Source organism: Micromonas commoda, chromosome 7 (genome assembly GCF_000090985.2).
Source record: "Micromonas commoda chromosome 7, complete sequence".
NCBI classification, from domain to species: domain Eukaryota; kingdom Viridiplantae; phylum Chlorophyta; class Mamiellophyceae; order Mamiellales; family Mamiellaceae; genus Micromonas; species Micromonas commoda.
The window spans coordinates 140,007-160,195 of NC_013044.1; the positions used below are offsets into that span (position 1 = coordinate 140,007).

At 68.5% G+C, this 20,189-nt stretch overlaps 12 protein-coding genes across 12 annotated transcripts; 7 read left to right on the top strand and 5 right to left on the bottom strand.

The window, feature by feature from the left end:
- MICPUN_59778 (predicted protein) lies at positions 1-1,347 on the top strand (the record flags this gene model as incomplete). The annotated part of the gene is made up of 1 exon (XM_002503402.1): positions 1-1,347. The coding sequence occupies one exon, from the start codon at positions 1-3 to the stop codon at positions 1,345-1,347; it is 1,347 nt and encodes a 448-aa protein (XP_002503448.1).
- Positions 1,348-1,707: 360 nt separating this feature from the next.
- On the top strand, positions 1,708-6,825 carry MICPUN_59779 (camta-like transcriptional regulator; the record flags this gene model as incomplete). Its single annotated transcript, XM_002503403.1, has 2 exons — positions 1,708-1,978; positions 2,316-6,825. The coding sequence occupies 2 exons, from the start codon at positions 1,708-1,710 to the stop codon at positions 6,737-6,739; spliced, it is 4,695 nt and encodes a 1,564-aa protein (XP_002503449.1). The 3' UTR covers positions 6,740-6,825.
- Positions 6,826-6,893: 68 nt separating this feature from the next.
- On the bottom strand, positions 6,894-7,664 carry MICPUN_101301 (predicted protein; the record flags this gene model as incomplete). Its single annotated transcript, XM_002503760.1, has 1 exon — positions 6,894-7,664. One exon carries the CDS (start codon positions 7,662-7,664, stop codon positions 6,894-6,896), a length of 771 nt encoding a protein of 256 aa, XP_002503806.1.
- A 166-nt stretch (positions 7,665-7,830) lies between these two features.
- APC10 (predicted protein) lies at positions 7,831-8,541 on the top strand (the record flags this gene model as incomplete). Its single annotated transcript, XM_002503404.1, has 2 exons — positions 7,831-7,861; positions 7,976-8,541. 2 exons carry the CDS (start codon positions 7,831-7,833, stop codon positions 8,539-8,541), a joined length of 597 nt encoding a protein of 198 aa, XP_002503450.1.
- A 159-nt stretch (positions 8,542-8,700) lies between these two features.
- MICPUN_59782 (predicted protein) lies at positions 8,701-10,071 on the bottom strand (the record flags this gene model as incomplete). The annotated part of the gene is made up of 1 exon (XM_002503761.1): positions 8,701-10,071. One exon carries the CDS (start codon positions 10,069-10,071, stop codon positions 8,701-8,703), a length of 1,371 nt encoding a protein of 456 aa, XP_002503807.1.
- A 125-nt stretch (positions 10,072-10,196) lies between these two features.
- Positions 10,197-11,678, top strand: MICPUN_59783 (predicted protein; the record flags this gene model as incomplete). Its single annotated transcript, XM_002503405.1, has 1 exon — positions 10,197-11,678. The coding sequence occupies one exon, from the start codon at positions 10,197-10,199 to the stop codon at positions 11,676-11,678; it is 1,482 nt and encodes a 493-aa protein (XP_002503451.1).
- A 120-nt stretch (positions 11,679-11,798) lies between these two features.
- Positions 11,799-12,282, bottom strand: MICPUN_59784 (predicted protein; the record flags this gene model as incomplete). Its single annotated transcript, XM_002503762.1, has 2 exons — positions 11,799-12,093; positions 12,239-12,282. 2 exons carry the CDS (start codon positions 12,280-12,282, stop codon positions 11,799-11,801), a joined length of 339 nt encoding a protein of 112 aa, XP_002503808.1.
- Positions 12,283-12,502: 220 nt separating this feature from the next.
- Positions 12,503-13,327, top strand: MICPUN_59785 (predicted protein; the record flags this gene model as incomplete). The annotated part of the gene is made up of 1 exon (XM_002503406.1): positions 12,503-13,327. One exon carries the CDS (start codon positions 12,503-12,505, stop codon positions 13,325-13,327), a length of 825 nt encoding a protein of 274 aa, XP_002503452.1.
- MICPUN_59786 (hypothetical protein) lies at positions 13,326-16,047 on the bottom strand (the record flags this gene model as incomplete). Its single annotated transcript, XM_002503763.1, has 2 exons — positions 13,326-15,862; positions 15,928-16,047. The coding sequence occupies 2 exons, from the start codon at positions 16,045-16,047 to the stop codon at positions 13,421-13,423; spliced, it is 2,562 nt and encodes an 853-aa protein (XP_002503809.1). The 3' UTR covers positions 13,326-13,420.
- Positions 16,048-16,209: 162 nt separating this feature from the next.
- On the top strand, positions 16,210-16,958 carry MICPUN_59787 (predicted protein; the record flags this gene model as incomplete). The annotated part of the gene is made up of 2 exons (XM_002503407.1): positions 16,210-16,891; positions 16,939-16,958. The coding sequence occupies 2 exons, from the start codon at positions 16,210-16,212 to the stop codon at positions 16,956-16,958; spliced, it is 702 nt and encodes a 233-aa protein (XP_002503453.1).
- Positions 16,959-17,028: 70 nt separating this feature from the next.
- MICPUN_59788 (predicted protein) lies at positions 17,029-18,540 on the bottom strand (the record flags this gene model as incomplete). Its single annotated transcript, XM_002503764.1, has 1 exon — positions 17,029-18,540. The coding sequence occupies one exon, from the start codon at positions 18,538-18,540 to the stop codon at positions 17,029-17,031; it is 1,512 nt and encodes a 503-aa protein (XP_002503810.1).
- Positions 18,541-19,246: 706 nt separating this feature from the next.
- On the top strand, positions 19,247-20,155 carry MICPUN_59789 (RNA binding domain-containing protein; the record flags this gene model as incomplete). The annotated part of the gene is made up of 1 exon (XM_002503408.1): positions 19,247-20,155. The coding sequence occupies one exon, from the start codon at positions 19,247-19,249 to the stop codon at positions 20,153-20,155; it is 909 nt and encodes a 302-aa protein (XP_002503454.1).
- Between the last annotated feature and the right edge of the window lie 34 nt (positions 20,156-20,189).

Genomic DNA, 20,189 nt, shown 5'->3' on the forward strand with positions numbered 1-20,189 from the left:
ATGGCGCCCCCTCGCAAGAGCGCACGCGCGCCCCGCGCCCGCCTCGCCCTCCGGCTCCTCCTCCCGCTCGCGCTCCTCGCGTCTCTTCGAGGGGCGCGCGCCGATGCGGGCGGCGCGCCGGGCGTCGTCGTCGCTCCGAGGGGGGACACCACCGTAGGGGACTCGCTCCGCTCGCGCGTCGAGCTCCTCGCCGATCGGTACCGGCGGTACTCCTCCGACGCCGCGGCGAGGTACGCGACGTCGATGGACCCGGCGTCGCTGCGGGAGTGGGTCGAGGACGCCAGGGCGGCGGCGGCGAAGGTGGCGAGCCCGGAGCGTCGGCGCGCGATGAACGATATGTACAGGCCGGTCTTCTACCCCGACGAACGGGACGAAGACCGGGCAGCGTACGGATACGACGATGACGGATACGACGATGACGGATACGACGACGACGGATACGACGACGGATACTACGACGACGACGGATACTACGACGGCGACGGATACTACGACGGCGACGACACAGCTGGCGGCGACGACGACGACACAGCTGGCGACGCGTCCTTTTTCCAGCGGTGGGCGCCTCGAAGGATTTTCCGCCGGCGACCCGACGACGACGCCGCGGAAAACGTCGTGGGAGAGACGATCCTCGACGCGATGCGGCTCGCGGCGCGCGGCGCGAAGCTCGCGGCGCCCTCCGCGGCGAGCGCCGTGGGCGACGCGGCGGGGTCCGCGCGCGACGCCGGATTTGCCGCGGCGTCGGCGGCGGCGGCGGCGAACGAGGGAGGTTTTTTACGTTTGGATGTAACGGGGGAGTATCGGAACGCGCCGACCCACCCGGCGGCGTTCGCGACCGGCGGCGAAGGCGGGACCGTTCATCGTTCCTTTCCCCTCTCCGACAAACACGACGACGGTTCGGATTGGGAGGTATCCGCGGTGAACGCGTTGCGGGCGGGCGAGAGAGCGGCGGCTGCGGCTCGCGCCTTGTACGAGGACAACGTCTCCGAGGAGCATCGCGTTGAGGCCGAGGCGTTCGCCCGCCGGTTCGTATCCGAGGCGTTACAACGGACGGTGGAGATGCAGGCGAGGGCGCCGACGTGGAGCGTGCCGGTGGATCCGACGGGCGTCGCGTCCGTTCGAGCGAGCGCGTTTCTCGACAACCTTCGCGTCGCGAGACAAATAGCCCTCGAGCGAACGTCGGCGAAGGTAGGGGGGAACGAAGACGCGCGGGGAACGACGGGCGCGATGATGGGGGTCCGGGATGTGGACGCAGCGTCGTTCGAGAGGGCGGTGGTGTCGGAACTTCGCGCCTTGGAGGCGGTGGAGGCGGTGGAGGCGGTTGCGAAAGGGGAGGAGGAAAGTTGAACTCTCATCGTCTCCAGCCTCTGGAATGCGCTCGGCAATGACAAATTTTGCCGCGGGTAAACTGCCGTGAGTCATCTTTCCCGCGAAAACGCGTCGCAGATTTAAGCCTTCGTCGTTTGGTAGATCTGACTGCTCGCCATTGGAGAAACGTGAAAGTTCATCGTTTCTCAACCAATCGCGCGGCAGATTTTTCCACCCGCACGGCACCGCCGCGCCGAAACACGTGGATCGCAGTGCAAAAAAGCAACTGTCCCTCCGTCGCCACCGGCTCACAGTACTCATCAGTACAGGAAAGGGAGGAGCTCCGCGTTACCGCCGCGGCGGCGACGAACGGAATCTCCGTCCCGTGACGCGTTCGCGATGTACCAACCGAGGGTGTCACCGAGCTACAACGCGGGCGGCTCGGACTCGCCCGCGACGGGCTCCGATGGAGGATTCGGCGGAGTCTCTGCGACGGCGCTGATAATGCCCGAGGCTGAGGGCCCCGACGGGAGCACGCGCGCGCACGTGATCGAGATGCTCAACCAGTCGAGGACCAGGTGGCTCAAGAACACCGAAGTGTGCGACATGCTGCTCAACTACCGATCGTACGGCTTCGCGCTGAGCAAGACGGCGCCCGTGAGGCCACCGGGTGCGTCAGCGTTCAACCGAGTTTCTCAGTCTTTTTTTCCTCCTCTGCTCTTCTGTGCGCGCCCCGTGGGCGATTTTCGGCCTCCGCACGGAGAGCGGGATCGCGCGCGTCACGGCTTGTTTCACCCGCGATCTCGATCGCGCGACACCGTTTCAAGGGCTCGTGTAATCGGGGAAGCGCGCGGCCGCGCGAAACCCGATCGCCGCGCCTCGTCGCCGCGACCCGCGCGCCTAATCTAACCCTAGTCCCCCAAAAGATCCTCACCCCGCCCGGCGACGGACGAGAGAAAAAGAAAAAAGACTGACCCCCCCCCCGCCCTCCTCCGCTCCACACGCAGCCGGCACGATCTTCCTGTTCGACCGCAAGGCCGTCAGGTTCTTCCGCAAGGATGGTCACGACTGGCAGAAGAAGAAGGACGGCAAGACGGTACGAGAGACGCACGAGAAGCTCAAAGTTGGCAACGTCGAGCTCTTGAACTGCTACTACGCGCACGCCGCCGAGAACGACAGGTTCCAGCGCCGGTGCTACTGGCTCCTCGACAGCGACGAGGGCGTCGTTTTGGTGCATTACCTCGACACCACGATGGTCGTGGGGGGCAGGGGCGGCGCGAAGGGCGCGGGGCTCGGTCTCGCCCCCGGGGGGTCCGCGCCGGGGTCCAACAGCGGCACCACCGACGGCGAGGACCAAAACGGCTTCCGCAATTTGTTCAGGTACGCCAGCGGCATGTCGCAGTACTCCGGGTCCGGGTACGAGGAGGTGGCGAGCATGGGAGGCATGTCGGGGGGCTCGCCCATGATGCAGTCCCCCGCGCGCCCCGGCCAGTACCACCCGGAGGTTTACCAGCAGTACTCGCAGCAGCAGCAGGCGGTTGGTGGCCAGTACGGCCACCACGGCTACGGCGCCCCGCCCACGCATCACTACCCCCACGGCGACAGCGACCCCCACGCGCTCTACCACGCCGCCCAGGAGCAGTTCAACGGCGTCGCCGAGTCCGAGAGCTGGTTCAACAGCGTGCTCGCCTCCGAGGACGAGGCTGGCGAGGAGAGCGGCCCGGGCGGACCGGGTCGAATGAGCGGAGTTCACCGGCGCGCCAGCGCCACGCTCGTCGACGCCGCCGGCCGCGCCGTTCCCTTTCGCCAGCCGTCCAGCGGCCGAGCCGTTCCCTTCCGCGAGGGCAGCAACAGGTCCATCCTCAGCATTGGAAGCGGCCCGCCGCTCGATCACGGGTACTTTGAGATGGGCCAGGACGAATCGTCCAACGGGCCCCACTTCGACTTACTCAAGGAGTTTGCCGTCGATCAGATTGCCGAAGCCCAGGGAATCAAGGTCGAGGGCATGCCCGTCGAGTCCGCGGCCGCGGCGGCCGCGGCGGCCGCCGCCGCCGGTCCCAACATCGGCACCGCGTTCCCCGGCGAGTACAGGAGCGACATCGCGGATGGCGTCACGAGCATGGCGGAGCTCGAGTCCAAGATTGCGTCGCTCAAGGAAACGTTGGTCCGCGTCGCCTCGGTCAACGCGGACGCCAGCCCGGAGCAGGTGGATCGGCTCGAGCAGGACATGGCCGCGCTGGAGCGGGGAGCCGCGGCGATGCGGCCCGCGGCGGGCTCGGTCGGCGGCGGCGGCGGCGGGGCTAAACCCGGCCACCGCAGGGGTTCCTCCTTTGGCAGCGGCACCAGGGCGAGGCCGCCGCGCGCCAGGCCCGTCATCTGGGACGGCGACGACAAGGACGAGGACGACGCCGACCGCGAGGACGACGGAGACGACGACGACGACGACGGAGACGACAACGAGGAGACGGCGGAGGGTGCACTCTCGCCCCTGGCCAAGGCGGCGGCGGCGACGCGCAGGCCGAGGGGCGCCGACGGCGGCCGGGGCGCGCACCGCGCCGCCGCGCTCGCCGCGCAGCAGCAGCAGCGAATGGCCGGGTTCCCCCGCGTCCCGTCGCACCCGAGCGAGGGTTCGGAGATGGACGCAGAGATGAACAACAGCGACGGCGACAACGGCGACATCTCGCCGCGAGCCCCGTCGCCGGCGCTCAGGGCGGCGCAGATGAGAGCCGCGGCGGAGGCGAGCCACGCGAGGTACAACCGCGCGAGGCAGCCCTTCATACCCCCGGCGCAGCAGGGGTCGCCGATCCTCTGGGCCATCGACGACTTCTCCCCAGAGTGGGACACGGAGACTGGCGGGGGAAAGGTTCTGGTGACGGGCACGCCGAGACCGGGCCTGCCCGAGGGCCTGTACCTCTGCTGCGTCTTTGGGGACGTCGAGGTCCCGGCGGAGCAGGTGTCGCCCGGGGTGTTGCGATGCCGCGCGCCCCCGATGAACGCCGGCAGGGTTCCCTTTTACATCTCGTGCCTCGGGAGCGGCAAACGACCGGCGTCCGACATTCGCACCTTCGAGTATCGCGAGGCGGGCGCCGGCGGCGCGCGGGACAAGCGCGCCGCGGAGATTCGGCTCACGAGCGGCGTCACCGAGCGGGACTTTCAGCTCAGGCTCGTGCACCTGCTCATCGGCGCGGACAGGAGCTCGAAGGCGTCGGGCGGCGGCGGACCCGGCGGACCCGGCGGACCCGGCGGCGGCGGAGGTGGCGGAGGCGGCGGATCTACCGCCTCCGGGAACGGTCCCTCCGACGGCAAGGGATCCGGCGGCAGCGGCGGCAACACCAGCTCCCCCGACAACAGGAACGGCGGCGGGTCGTCCGAGAGCCGCGACGTGCACGGCTCCCCTGCTTCGCCCGGACGGTCCGGCTCGCAGTCGGGCGGGTTGGGCGGCGGCGCCGGGGCTGGCTTCACGCGCCGCGCCGTCGCCGCCCTCAACCTCGGCGCCGACCCCGCGCTGGACCCGAACATGTCCAACCTGTCCGACGAGGACGTCGGCAAGGTGTTCAAGACGGCGCTGGAGGCGAGGCTGCGGCACGCCATCGCCGCGGAGGCGAAGCACCATCGCGCCCGCGCCGAGGGTATCGTGCCCAACCCTACGTACGTTCAGCCCAAGAGCGCGTACGCGAGGGTGGACGCGGGGGGCATGGGCCTCATCCACTGCGTCGCGGCGCTCGGCATGAAGTGGGCCATACCCGCCATGACCAAGTGCGGCTGCGACGTGAACCAGCCGGACCGGAGGAACCGGACGGCGCTGCACTGGGCCGCGGCTAAGGGCCACGAGGACACGGTGGCGACGTTACTCGCGTCGGGCGCGAACATCCGAGCGATGGCGAGGTGGGGCGCGGGCGGGTACACCGCCGCGGACCTCGCCGCGGCGCTTGGACACGGCGGCATCGCCGCGTACATCTCGGAGACGTCCCTGGCTGCGTCGCTGTCCAACATTTCCCTGTACGGAGGCGCGCAAGGGCCGGCTACCGGCCGATCGCTTCGCTCAGCCTCCTTCGATCGCAAGCGGCAGCAGCAGCAGCAGCAGGTTCAGGGCCTGACCACGCCGCTGATGTCCGGCGCAGGGGTCACGCCGCCGGGCGTCACCCCCGGCGCCGGGCCCACCGCTAACCGCACGGGCCGGGCGCAGCGGGACCGCGTCAAGGCTGTGCCGATGCGTTCCCTTCTTCTCGCCACGGAGACGGAAGTTACCGCCACCGACGCGGTGACTTCGCAGACGGAAGTTGAGACTGAGGCTGAGTTCATGGAGGGGGGCGGCACCAGCACCGAGCGCAGGGAGGCTGTCGCCGCGGGTATGATCCAGCTGGCGTTCAGGAAGCACTCGGTCCGTCGCCGCAAGGCGCGGAAGAAAGGGGGCGAGCTCAACACGGTGACGGAGGGCGTCGAAACCGGCGCCGCCCCGAGGACGGGCGCCGACCGCGACGTGAAGAAGGACGTGAAGAAGGTGGTGAAGAAGGCTGAGAAGGCTGCGCAGAAAATCACCGACTCGCTCCGCTCGCTCAAGGTGAGCAAGACGGCCACCGGTGCTGCGCCCGAGCTCGGAAAGCGACGACTCGGCGAGAGGTCCGGCGGAGGACTTCATCACTCAACGATTCCCGAATCGGAAGCGATGGACGTCTCCGTGGAGGAGGCAGCCGGGTCACCGCCGGAGGGTGCCGAGGGTGCCGACTTTGCGATGCGGTCGACGTCGGGGGGAGAAGAGGCACTCGCCGCGCTTCGCCGGCGCATCGCGCAGCTTCAGGAGCGAGCCGTGGCGCTGCAGGGCGAAATTCGCGCCGCCGACTACCGCGGCCGACAGGACAGGCTCCAGACGCTCATGCCCGGCGGACACCACCAGCGCAGGCGCGCGGCGGATATCATGCAGCTCATCTCCGCGGGCGTCGGCGGCGGCGGCGGCGGCGGCGGGGGCGGGGAGGACGGCGCGGCGGCGGCGCGCGTGGTTGACTGGGAGCGCGCCATGCTCGAACGCGCCAACTCGTCGAAGGATTCCCTCGACGAGGTGTACCGCTCGGGAGGGGGCGCGTCGAACCGGCTGGTCAAATCCGCGACCCTTCGCGGTCGCAGGCAATCGCACAAGTCGCACTCGGACGACGGAAACGACTCGAACAAGCGATCAACCTCGGACACCAACAACAACGACGACGACAGCGACGACGACGAGGAGGAGGAGAACGTGCAGCAGGCTGTCGCGAGGATCCAGGCCATCACGCGGTCGAGGGAGGCGCGGGACCAGTACCTGCGGCTGAGGATGGTGACGCAGTCCATGCAGGAGCGGCGGGATGCCATCGCGCGGGGGGAGGCGGTGAAGCGGGAGGAGGATGAGGACGGGTTGGACGACGTAGACGTAGAGGAGGACGAGGAGGAGGACGAGTGAGCGTAGCCGCGGCGGAACGGGACGAACGGACGCGGCGACGTGTGAAGACGTCGTGATTGAATGATTGATTGATTGATTGAGGACGTGTCTACGTGTCTTCTCGCCTCGCGCGTGTCTGTGTCGGCGGCGTCGTTATCGTTGCGGTTGAGCTGAGCTATTTCTTGCACTCCTTGCACGAAGAGCGAATACGATCGTGCTCGCAGATTGAGCCCCCGCCGCACTCCTTGCACGTGGAGCGTATATGATTGTGCTGGCAGATTTGAGACCCACCGCACTCCTTGCACTGAGAGCGGCGACGGTCGTGCTCGCATATTGAGCCCCCGCCGCACTCCTTGCACTTAGAGCGCTGACGGCCGTGCTCGCAGATTTGAGACCCGCCGCACTCCTTGCACTGAGAGCGCCGACGGCCGTGCTCGCAGATTGACCCCCCGCCGCACTCCTTGCACTGAGAGCGCTGACGGCCGTGCTCGCAGATCTGAGACCCACCGCACTCCTTGCACTTAGAGCGATAACGGCCGTGCTCGCAGATTTGAGACCCACCGCACTCCTTGCAAAAACGGCGCCACTTCCCGTGCGGACAAGCCCTGCACACCTTGCAATTCGACCGGTACTTCACCCCGTGCTCGCATGGCCCCTTCGTGGGAGGGGCTCTTTTCCGCTTCACGCCCTTCTTCGTCACGTCCTTCTCCTCCACTTCGCTCTCCGATCCCTCCATCTCGGCGACGCTGGCGTACAGCCGGTCGAGGTTGGGTCGCCAAATCGTCGTCCCCTTCCCCGCGAGATCCTCCGACTTTTCGTCTTCTCCATGGTCGTCCGTGGGAGGTTCGACGTTGACGGCGGGGGGTTGGTGGTGGTCGTCGTCGGGCTCTTCTTTGACGACGACGGGGTCCCTGCTCAACAAGTCTGGGTGCCAGATGGTGCTCATGGCGCACGGCGATACGAGCTATGACGACCTAAGGGTCGAGCGTTCCGAGAAAACAGAAACTGACAGCTCCTCTCGGCTCGCAGCGCGCAGACTCCGTGACTTCGGTGGATCAGCGAGGGGCGCGGTCACAGTATCGCGCGCGACTCCGGAGGGCGTCGGGGCGAACATGTCCAACAACCCCGAGGCTACGACGTCGGGTACGCGCCCGCCCATCCCCCAACCCCTCCCCCGGTCTGTCCGTCCCCCCACGCGCCCCCCCTTTCAAACCGAGTCGCGACAGATCTGACTGAACGCCCGCACCCGCGTCGCAGGCGCGGATGGCGCGGACCCCTCCAGGCGCGGGGACGTCAGCGAGATCGGCAAGCTCGCGGTGTGGTCGGTGACGTCCGCCAAGCCCGGCAACGGCGTCGAGCTGCTCAGGGACAACAGCCTCGACACCTACTGGCAGAGCGACGGCGCGCAGCCGCACCTGGTGAACGTTCAGTTCCAGAAGAAAGTCCGCGTGCGCGAGCTCTGCATCTACGCCGACTACCGCCTCGACGAGTCCTACACTCCCAACAAGATTAGCGTGCGGGCGGGCAACTCGTTCCACGACCTCAGGGAGATCAAGACGGTGGACCTGGACGAACCCTCGGGGTGGACGCGGGTGTCCCTCGTCAAGGACGAGAACGAGCCCGGGGCTCTCAACGGCGGCGACGGCGAGTGCCTGCGAACGTACTTTCTGCAAATCGCCGTGCTCTCGAACCACCAGAACGGCAGGGACACGCACGTGCGGCAGGTTAAGATATACGGACCGAGGACGAGCCCGGAGGCGATGATCGGGCAGGGCATGCAGTTCACCACGCCGGAGTACGGGCAGTTTGCAACCGTGCGGTGACGGGTGAAACTTTGGGACGTATATTAGAGTCGGAAGAAACGTAGACTTAGAATCGATATCGATGACGCGACGGCTGAAGCGACGGCGCACCACGAGCGGGAGTCGTCGCCATCCCCGCCTCGTCGCCATCCCCGAAACCCTAACCCTAACCCCGCGCCGCTACGAGTGCACGCCCTCGATGGGCGTCCGCGAGTCCTTCCACGTCACCAACGACTCCACGTGCGCCGCCGCCGCTTCCGACGCCGGACCCGCCGCCGCCACCTTGGCGATGAACCCACCCTCCGAAGCGACCCCCCTCGCCACCCCGAGGTTCACCCGCGCCACGTCGAGCAGCCTGGCGTCCCCCAACCCCCGCGCGAGCTCGTGAAACCGCTCGAAGTGTCCCACCGATCGCGCGTAGTCCCGCCGCTTGAGCAAGATCCGACCGAGGCTGCAGTGCGCTCGAGCGCGAGCCCCCGCGCCCGTCGATTCCATCGCCGCGAACCTCTCCAGCGCCGCCACCGCCTCGTCCACCGCACCCCGCGCGAGGTGCGCCTCCCCGAGCGCCCTCAGCGCGCACCCGACCCCCACGTCGTCCCCGTCGCGTTCGCTCAACTCCAGGTACCGTTCCTGATACCGAGCCGCTTCCTCGGCTCTCCCGGCGGCGAGTTGAGCTAAACCCAACCGGTGATTCGCCTTACCCTCCGTGCCCTTCTCGAGGTCGTCGAGCCCGCCGCCCTCGGCGTCGTCCGAGGTGTCCGCCGCGTCCTCGGCAGCCTCGACGCAGACGCGGAGGCACGAGGTCAGGTACGCGACGCTACGCTCTTTATCATCCGCATCAGCGGATCGCTCGGCGATTGCGAAATACGTCCGTACGCAGTTGCCCCTGGCGTCCCCCAGCGCGTTCTTCAGGTCGGCGTCCATCGGGGCGGCGGCGGAGAGGTCGTCCGCGAGTCGGAGCTGGCGTTCGAAGGACGCCACCGCCGTCTCGAGGTTGCCCGCCGCCTCGTGGGTTTTTCCCACGCGAGCGCACGCGGCCATCTCGAGCTCCGGGCGCCTCGCGGCGACGGCCGCGGCGACGCACTTGTCGTAGAAGTACGCCGCCTTGGCGCGGTCGTCGGTGCCGAGGAAGTACTCGGCGAGGGCGCCGTACGCGTCCTGCACGGCGACGGCGGGGTCGTCGTTCGGACCGCCCAACGCGTCGCCTCGCAGCGCCGATTCCGCGGCGACGAGCGCATCCTTGACGAAGGGCATCTTGTCCATGGGCACCTCCTCGAACTCCTCGTAGTCGTCCGGGTTGATGAGCGCGCGCTCCATCTCGTCCGCGGTGAGGTTATCGTCCCCGACGCCGTCCCCGCTGGTGCAGAGGTAGTAGAAGTCGACGAAGGCGTCGGGGCATCCCGCGACGAGGGCGTCGAGGCAGAGGGACTTCTTGAGATCGTCGTACCGCGGCTTCAGCGCGCCGGGTTCGTTCGGGATCGAACCGTCCGGCGTCGTCGCCTCGAGCACGGCGAGCTTATCCTTGAAGCTGGCGCCGCGCATGGCGGACATGGTCGGGGCGGTCATGCCGACGCCGCAGCCGAGATGTGTGGGGCTGCCCTTTTTTGGATTGCCGATTCTTCACAGCCTTCCAGCAGATCCGCGCGAAGCATCACAAATAACCGTCGCCGCCCGCCATGGCCTCCGACGACTGGTCGCTCACCCCCGCGACGCTCGCTCGCGTCGCCGAGCTCCCAACCCCCGACGTCCCGGACCCCGACGCCCTCGGCTCCGACGCCCTCGCCGCGCTCGAACGCGGCGCCCGTCTCGGCGTCGATTCCTGCGGCGTCTGCGGCGCCCCCGAAACCACGACGGGCGACGACGACGACGATGCGGGCGACGCGCCGCCCTCCGTGGAGTGCGCTCGATGCAGGGCGATCGTGTACTGCGGCGAGGCGCACATGGCGGCGGACGCGCGCGATCACGCTCGCGTGTGCGACCTCCTGGCCTTCGACGCCGACCTCGCCGACGTCGACGTGCCCGACGCGGACGCGAGGGCGGCGGCGGCGGTCAAGGCGACCGTCGCCAAGCTCAAGCTCCTGGGCAGGCGCACCACGGCGACGCTGCTCGGCCCGCGCGGCTACGGCGACGAGGGCGACGACGAGAACGAGGCGGCCGCCCGCGCCGCCAGGGACGAAGCCACCAAGCCGCGCTGGCGCGCGCTGTTCAAGCTCGCCAGAACCGACGACGCAAAGCCAAAGGACGACGACGACGATGCAGATGCAAATGCCAAAACAGCCGCGACGCTTCGCAGGCACGCGGAGCTCCTCTCCGCGCCCCTCTCCCTCGTCGCCGCGTCGTGGCTGTTCCCGGTGGTCAAGTACGCGCTCATGCTCGGCGTGGGCGGGGAGGGCAGAGCCGAGGAGGACGAAACCGCCGCCGCCGACAAGGAGCTCACGCCCGCCGTCGTTCACGTCGTCCACGGCTCGGGCGGCGACTGGTGCGACGCCGCGGCGGACGCGATGTGGCTCGTCGGGTACGGCGCCGCGCTCGAGAAGCCCGGCGTCGAGGTCACCGTCGTCGCGCCGGACCTCCCGGAGGGGTGGCACGGCGTGAAGCGATCCGTGGGCGGGGACGACCGGGGCACCCGATCGGTATCGTTTCATCGCGGCCGGTACGACGACTTCGCGGCCGCCGCGGGGGGAACGAAGGGCGACGACGACGCGTCACGAGACTCACCCGGGCCGTGCCTGGTGTTCGCGCTCGACCTGTGCGAGGCGCTGGACGAGTGCGAGGTTTCGGAGGAGGATGAGGAGGGGAACGAAGGAGGAGGAGGAGGAGGAGGTTGGATGCGTTCCGTTCGCGCCGCGGGGTGCCCCGTGCTCACCGCCAACAGGAACCAGTTCGAGCTCGCCGCCGAGCGCGAGCGCATGGAGGACGAGCTCGGGTACGTCCTCGTGGGGATGGCTCGGTGCCCGTTCCCGTGCCCGGTGCCGAGGCAATCGCCGGCGTCGGCGAACGAGGTACACCGGCGGAACGAGTGGCTCGCCGCGTACGTGCCCGCATCTCTCGCTGCTCATCCCGCGAGCGACGAGCTCGAACCCACACGCGGGGTCGCGCCGGGGAAGCGATCGGGTGGGGACGACGAGTCGGGGGGCGAGAAGAGGGCCAGGCGGTGACGCGCGTTGGGCGCGGCGACGTCGTCGAAAGCGTACGAAGTTACAACGAGTGGACCTAGCTACGATAGTCTACATATGGGACGTCTGGGTTGGACTTCCAGGGATCGATCGAACGAACGATCAGTACTTCCCCGGCACGACGTAGGATTCCCTCCCGAAGTCGCTCACCACCTCCATCTCGCCCGGCACCGGCGGGTTCCTCGCGTACTTGCTGCCCCCGTACGCCGTCGGGACGGTGTAAGGGTCCGGGTGCGAGTACTCCGCCAGCTTGGCCTCGCCCGCGGCGATGGCTTTGGCGATCTGCCCGGGCTGGTTCAGGCCCGCGTTGGCCTCGAACTGCGCGCGGATGCGGTCGCGCTCGGTGTAGAAGATGTCCCTCTGGACCGCCCATGAGAGCATGGTCTTCAGCGAGTGCCTGGATCGGGTTCGGGGGGGTGTGGGGACGGGCGGGGTCGAAGGTCAGAGGTCCGTTCGGATTGTTGTCCACGGCCCGCGCGGGTTGGCAAAAAAAAACCCTACTCGTCGGGTGGATAAGCGCGGGTCGAGGGCAGAGGGCGCACCTGTACAGGCGCGTGACCCGCGTGTGGTTGGACAGCGCGGACATTCTCGACGTGTGGACGTGCGATGACCGCCAACCCTGCGCGCGCTCCGGTCTGTGGCCCGCGCGGGCGAGAGCGTTCGACGTGAATTTCTCGCCAGACTGCAACCGACCGAAATCACCGCGGAGCGCCCGAGGCGAGTGCCTGCCGAGAACCGTCGCTGTCAGTTTTCTGGGAACGCTCGAGCCCGACCCAAGGTCGTCATAACTCGTATCGCCGTGCGCCATGACCACCATCTGGCACCCAGACTTGTTGAGCAGGGACCCCATCGTCGTTAAGGAAGAGCCCGACGACGACCACCACCAACCCCCCGCCGTCAACGTCGAACCTCCCGCGGACGACAACGAGGAAGACGAAAAGACGGAGGATCTCGCGGGGAAGGGGACGACGATTTGGCGACCCAACCTCGACCGGCTGTACGCCAGCGTCGCCGAGATGGAGGGATCGGAGAGCGAAGAGGATCAGAAGGATGCGAGGAAGAAGGGCGTGAAGCGGAAGAGAGCCCCTCCCACGAAGGGGCCATGCGAGCACGGGGTGAAGTGGCGGTCGAATTGCAAGGTGTGCAGGGCTTGTCCGCACGGGAAGAGGCGCGCTCATTGCAAGGAGTGCAGTGGGGCATCATTCTGCAAGCACGGCCGTCGGCGCTCTAGGTGCAAGGAGTGCGGCGGGTCTCAAATCTGCGTGCACGCTCGTGAGCGCTCTAAGTGCAAGGAGTGTGGCGGGGGCTCAATATGCGAGCACGGCCGTCAGCGCTCTCAGTGCAAGGAGTGCGGCGGGGGCTCAATATGCGAGCACAGTCGTGATCGCTCTAAATGCAAGGAGTGCGGCGGGGGCTCAATCTGCGTGCACGCTCGTGAGCGCTCTTACTGCAAGGAGTGCGGTGGGGGCTCAATATGTGAGCACGATCGTATTCGCTCTCGGTGCAAGGAGTGCGGCGGGGGTGCAATCTGCGAGCACGGCCGTCGGCGCTATCAGTGCAAGGAGTGCGGTGGGTCTGGAATCTGCGAGCACGGCCGTCGGCGCTCTAAGTGCAAGGAGTGCAAGAAATAAACACTTAGTCCTAGACGGTGCTTACCAAATAGGTCTTGAAAAAGAGCAAAGAACGCGTCGACAAACTCAAATCCGCACACCTCGCGTCGTCTCTCAGACATACTTTGAGCTCGCCGGTCTCCACATCGCCTCCTCGTTCCCGCCCCCCGCCCCGCCGTCGATCTCCACCAGCTCGACAACCTCGATGTCCGAGTCCTCCCCGCCCGACGACAGTTCGTCCGGCAGCGTCTCGATGTCCTCGCCGACGTACGGAGCGTCCGAATCGTCCGAATCAAACCTGTTCGGGACCGATGGACGAGCCGGTCCTCCGTCGTCGCCGCCGACCTCCCCCGCGGGCGGCGCGACGGCGGCCCTCGACTCCCTGTACGCCTCTCTCCTCTCGGCGTACGACGACGACGACGCGCCGGGTCTGCCCGTCGGCGGGGACCGTTCCGTCAGCGTCGGCGGCGACGGCATCGGCGGCGACGGCGGCACGGTGCGCGGATCCCTCGACGCCTCGACGTCGCCTCGGGCTCGGCGGCCAAACTTAACCTTCGGCTCTGGCTCGGACTCGGGCGACGCCGCCGCGGGCGCCGGCGACGACACCGCCACGGGCGCCGCCGCCGTGGGCTCCTTGAACGGGCTCCTCCTCGCGGCGGCGGTCGGCGCGGGGGACCCGACGAACGCCGGCGACCTCGGCGGTTTCGCCGCTGACCTCGCCCCCGGCGGGGTCCTCACCGGCGTCGCAGCGACACCCTTTGTGGGCGTTGTCGCAACCGCCTTTGTGGGCGTGGTCGCAGCCGCCTTTGTGGGCGTGGTCGCAGCCGCCTTTGTGGGCGTGGTCGTCGCCGAGGAGGTTTGAAGCTCGAACGTCCCAACCGCCGGTCTCTTCTCCGGGCTCGGATGGACCTTCGCCGGCGACCGCGCCGGGGCTGGCGGCGTCATCGCGCGTCGTCCCCGCGTCTCCACGTCCAGCTCCTGCTGCCACTCCCACTGCCACGACGACTGCCACTCCCAGTCCCGCGCCTCCCGATCCGCGACCTTCCTCGCGGCGGCGTCCGCCGCGTCGTCGAGCGCCCCGACCCCGCCCCCAACCCCCCCGCCGCCGCCGCCCCTGCCCCTCGCCGGGGGATCCGCCCTGCGATAACTCCGCCGAAGCGCGTCAACCGTCTGTTCCAACCGGTCCAGGTCGCCCAGCGACGACACCTGCGACCTCGCGCTGGACGGGCGCAGTCGGTTCCGCACCGCCGCGCGCAACGCGGCGTTCCTGTCGACCCACGGGTTGTTGGGATTGTTTGGGTCAGGATCGTTCTCGTCTAGACGCCTCGACCCGGGAACGCCCGTCGCCGTCCGCGGCCTCGTCCTCTCCAGCGACTCTCGAAGCGACCTCGCGGGATCGAACGCAGCTTCCTCCCGCGACGGCGACGCGTCCGGGTTCCACGACGCCCTCACCGGCGCCACCGGCGCGCCGGAGTGCAGGTAATCCACCGCGCTCACCTGTTTCGGTCCCCCGGCGGCCAGGCCCGTCGGCCGGGCACTCATCGATGACCCTGGCTCCGATACGTCCGAGCCCGGTTGCGTGGTTATCGGCGCGGTTCCCCGCGGGAGCAGACCGAGCTCCGCGACGGACGCCGCGAGTGCCGCGCGGTCGCTCACCATCCGCCTCTGGCTCGCCATCGATTTAAGAAACTCGCGCTCGTCCCTCGAGAGCCGCGCGTCGTCTAGATCGTCGGTTGCCCTCTCGGAGCCGAGGATGCGAGCTTTCGCGTACGAGAGGGTCTCGACGCCCCCGCCCCTGGGCCCGGGCCAGGACGCGCGCGGTCCCCCCGGCGCCCCGCCGCCGCCGCCCGGTCCGCCGAACTTGAGGTTCCTGCGCGCGTGGACGGACGGCGACGCGTGAGTGCCCGCCGGGGTCGGACGGACGCGCGGGTCGTTCCCGTTCCCGACGACGACGCGAGATTGAGTTTCGACAATGCCCGATTCCGTCACCTCGGGCTCCCAACGCACCGAACGCCTCGCCGGTGACTGGGACGACGAGCGCGCGGTGGCGGACGACGACCGCGGCTTCTTCTTGAGCGCGGGCCTGATGGGCGACGCCGAGGGTATCGGGCCTCCGAACGTTCCGCCGGAAGCGCGGCTCGACGACGACGCCGGGGGGCCGGCGGTGGATGGCCTCGGCCTCGACGATCTCGCCGGCGACGACGACGACGCGACGGGCGACGACGACGACGACGACGCGCCGCGCGCCGCCGTTCGCTCCCTCTCGTGCCACGCGACCGCGGACGACGGCCTCGCGAACTCCGCGGACGCCGACGCGGCGACCCCGCGGGCGACGACGGGCTTGGCCGGTGACGCGACGTCCACGAAGCTCGGCACGCCCCCCGCGCGGATGCCGGAGGATGCTCGCGCCGAGAGCTCGTGCGCCCTCGCGCGGTCGGAGACCATCACGCGCTCGCTCGCGAGCTGCGCGAGGAACCTCTGCTCGTCCCAGGACAGCTCCAGGGGGTTGATTCCGCCGTTTGGTCCGCCGCCGTAGCCGTAGTTGGACTGCGCAACCTGCGTCGCGGGAGGGGGGAACTTGAGATTTGGTAATCGCGACCGGAATAGCGCGCGGGGCTCACCTTGGGCGGTATGACGAGCCGCGCGTGGACCTGCTCGGGCTTGTCGAAGCCCCCGAAGAGGGCCTCGACGCCCCACGAGTCGCGGACGTCCCGGACCCCTCGCTCCGGGACCTGAGCCATGATGGTCGCCGGGGCTGGGCGGCGGTGCCCGCGGGAAAATGGCGCTCGCGCGACACGGGTGCCCACTGGTGGCAGATCTCAAAGAGGGAAACCGTCACTGTCAGTTTTCTGGGAACGCTCGAGCCCGACCCAAGGTCGTCATAACTCGTATCGCCGTGCGCCATGACCACCATCTGGCACCCACCCTTCGTTAGCGGGGTCCCCATCGTCGTCAAAGAAGAGCCCGACGACGACCACCACCAACCCCCCGCCGTCAACGTCGAACCTCCCGCGGACGACCATGGAGAAGACGAAAAGTCCGAGGATCTCGCGGGGAAGGGGACGACGATTTGGCGACCCAACCTCGACCGGCTGCGCGCCAGCGTCGCCGAGATGGAGGGATCAGAAAGCGAAGAGGAGCAGAAGGATGCGACGAAGAAGGGCGTGAAGAGGAAGAGAGCCCCTCGCACGAAGGGGCCATGCGAGCACGGGGTGAAGTGGAGGTCGCAGTGCAAGGTGTGCAGCGCTTGTCCGCACGGAAAGAGGCGCTCTCGGTGCAAGGAGTGCGGCGGGACATCAATCTGCGTGCACGCTCGTGAGCGCTCTAAGTGCAAGGAGTGCGGCGGGTCTGAAATCTGCGAGCACGGCCGTAGGCGCCCTCAATGCAAGGAGTGCGGCGGGGCATCAATATGCGAGCACGGCCGGCAGCGCTCTCAGTGCAAGGAGTGCGGTGGGTCTCAAATCTGCCAGCACGGTCGTCACCGCCAATACTGCAAGGAGTGCGGTGGGTCTCAAATCTGCGTGCACGCTCGTGTGCGCTCTAAGTGCAAGGAGTGCGGCGGGTCTCAAATCTGCCAGCACAATCGTGTACGCTCCACGTGCAAGGAGTGCGGTGGGGGCTCAATCTGCGAGCACGACCGTCGGCGCTCTGAGTGCAAGGAGTGCAAGATATAGCTCAACTCAACTGCAACGATAACAACGCCGCCGACGCTCGCCCCCCCCTCACAGGTCCGGCGCCTGCGCGCGCTCCTGGCACCTGAACTGCATGATCGGCTCCTCCAGATCCCTGTACTCCCCCACCCGCCGCTCGCTCTCCTTGACCACCCGAGCCCGCCAGTCCTCGTCCAGAACGTTGGCGTGTTCCATCGCCGCGTAAATCTCTTTGAGCAACCACGCGTCCAGCGCGGCGTACCGCCTCACGTCCTCCGCCAGCGGACGTTTGGCCCACAGCTCGCCGTCCCCACCGAGGTTCGACGCGTACTGCTCCTTGACCTTCCGCTTGAGGTGCTCGGTGACGCGCGCGACGGAGGCGGCGTCGGGCGGAGCGTCGGAGTCGGATCGGATCGGCGCGCGATCCGGACCCTGCGCCGCCAACGCCGCCTCCGCCTGGTTCGGACCCTTCGGAAGCCACCGCCCGGCGCACTTGGGCATGCCGCTGAGGAGCGAGACGGCGTGGTGGTTGGCACGGCGGGCGGCGACGTCCGCGAGCTGAACGTCGAAGACGTTAGTCAACGACACGCCGTGTTGGTGGAAGAGCGCGTCAGAGTCGACCCTGCAGTCGAACATGAGCTTCACGACCTTGGGGTCCTCGAGGACCGACTTGAGGTTCCGGCCGTTCGTGACGGACGCGTCGGAGACCATCTCGAAGCACGCGCGGCCCATGGCCTGCACGTCGAAGAGGTACGCGCTGTCTCCGGCGGCCACCTGCAGCAGGGTGATCGCGCCGACCCTCGACATGTTCACACCCTCGCAGTCGACGGCGACGACGTCGCAGGCGGCGCAGCGCGCCACCGCCTCGTCCATCGCCGGTCCTGGGCCCGAGATGACCACGCACTGGCGGTCGAGGAGTTGAAGCACCGCGGTGCACCGCGGGTCCTCCTCCACGGGCCGAAGCGACTCCCCCCCCGCGCCCTTCTTGGCTCGTTTCTTGCGCTTGCGGTTGCCCTTGCCCCCCTTGCTGCCCTTCCCGGTGCCGAAGCCGTCCCACTGAAAGTCGGAGGATGAGGAGGCGGAGACGTCGCTGCCGTAACCGGAGCCGGCGTACCCCGAGGCGGCGGCGACGACGGACGCGCCGGCGAACGCGGGGGGCACGTCGCCGTACTTGGACTCTCCCCCCGCGCCCGGCACCATGTCCTTGAACGGCTTCGCCACCCCGACTCCGGTGGACGGCCCCGTCACGGCGGCGCACCTGACCGAGCAGAACCGCGACTTGTCCGTCCTCTGCTTGTACTCGGTACCGCACGACGCGCATCGCAGCCGGGCCTTCTTCCCCATGTCGCGCGACGACGCGAAGGGGAAGGACCCTGACTGTCGGTGACGATGGCCGAGTCCGCCCGTGCCGCCGCCGAGGCTCGGAGACGCGGCGGGTTCGACCGCCGCGAGGGGCGTCGGACCGCGGTGGGAGACGACGCGGGGGTGGAGTGCGGGTGCACGCGCGCGTGGGGTCGCGCCCGCGCTCGCCGCGAGGAGAGCGTGGGCGGTTGACCAGGCGACACCGACCGCCGACGCCACCATCAATGGCGGGTGATGGTGGAGAGCAAACCCCGAACTTGATCCGCGGAGCTGCCGGGGCCGCGACTGTCGTAGGTAACCCTGGTTCGATATGACCTTTTAGTCACGTTAGCTTTAAAAATCAATCACAGCACAGGTGAACAGTCACGATATTAACGATAAATTCGTTTTCGCCCAGAATCGTAACGTCCGCGAATGCGTTTCGTGGGAAGTCAGCGCGCACAGAAGCCGCAAAGGACTTGCGCGCCTTTTTTCCCCGGCGATCGCCATAAACCTCAGCGGCTGATCCTCTCGTTTGGATCTTCGCACCGCTACCCACGCAGGTGAGAATCCCATCCACCCGCCGCCATTACCCACACGTGCGCGGCGGCGCCTTTCGCGCGACTCGATGCGTCCCGATCACCGCCGCTAGGTCAAGATCGGACGCGATATTTGTTGGCGAGATGATTGCCAAATCCCGCCTCGTGGCTCGGGAAGCGCGCTTCCGATCTCGGTGACGAGACGCGTCTCCCGGCGGCGACGGCCCGCAATCGCGCCCGCGTCGAGGCGTCGATTCCGCGCATCGGACGCGATTCGAGCCGCGGATCTCCCGCCCCGAACGCGCCGACGACCCGCGCCGTCGCGACGCCCCGATCGCCGCCCCGGCAACTCCCGCGCAACCGACGACTGACCGCCGATCGTCCCTTCGTCCAATCGATCAGATTCAACCATGAGCTACGGCCCGACCCGCGGACGCCGCGGAGGCTCCGGCCGCCACGACCCCTACGGCCGCGGCGGCTCCCGCGGCGGCGACTACGAGGAAGAGGTGATCGAGATCTCCACCAACCGCCTGTACGTCCACAACCTCTCCTGGCGCGTGTCGTGGCAAGATCTGAAGGACCACTTCCGGCAAGCCGGAGAGGTGGTCCACACCAAGATCCTCACCGAGGGCGGCCCCGGCGGCCGGTCCAAGGGCTGCGGCATCGTCGAGATGGCCACCATCGACGAGGCCGCGCGCGCCGTCGAGATGCTCTCCGACACCAACCTCGACGGCCGTAACATCCTCATCCGCGAAGATCGCGAAGACCGCGCCAACGGCGGCGGCTTCGACCGCCCCGGCCCCGGCGGCCGCGGCGGCAACCCCGCCCGCCCCGACGACATATGCAACAAGTGCGGCGGCAGGGGGCACTGGGCCGGGGACTGCCCGTCCCAGGTCAGCGTCGGCAGGGGCCGCGCCGCCCCGCGGTCGCGAGAACCGGAGCGCCGCAAGTTCCGCGACGATCACGATCGCCGAGAGAAGCCCAAGCGCGAGAGGAGGGAGCCCGGGCCCGACGACAAGTGCAACCGGTGCGGCGAGACGGGTCACTGGGCCAGGGACTGCCCGCTGCCCCGCGACGAGAACGCGCCGGTTCGCGAGAGGGGCCCCCGCCAGCCCAAGCCGGATGACGTCTGCAAGAAGTGCGGGCAGACGGGCCACTGGGCCAGGGACTGCCCCTCCGGCGACGGCGCCAAGGCTGCCGACGCGGACGGGGACGCGAACATGGACGCCAGCGCCCTGGACAACGACCTCGACGCGTACAAGGCTGAGGGTGCCGCCGCCGATGAGGCTGGCGCCGCCGAGGAGATGGTGGACGCGTGAGCGAGCGCCGAACAAAAAAACCGAAAACCAAAGA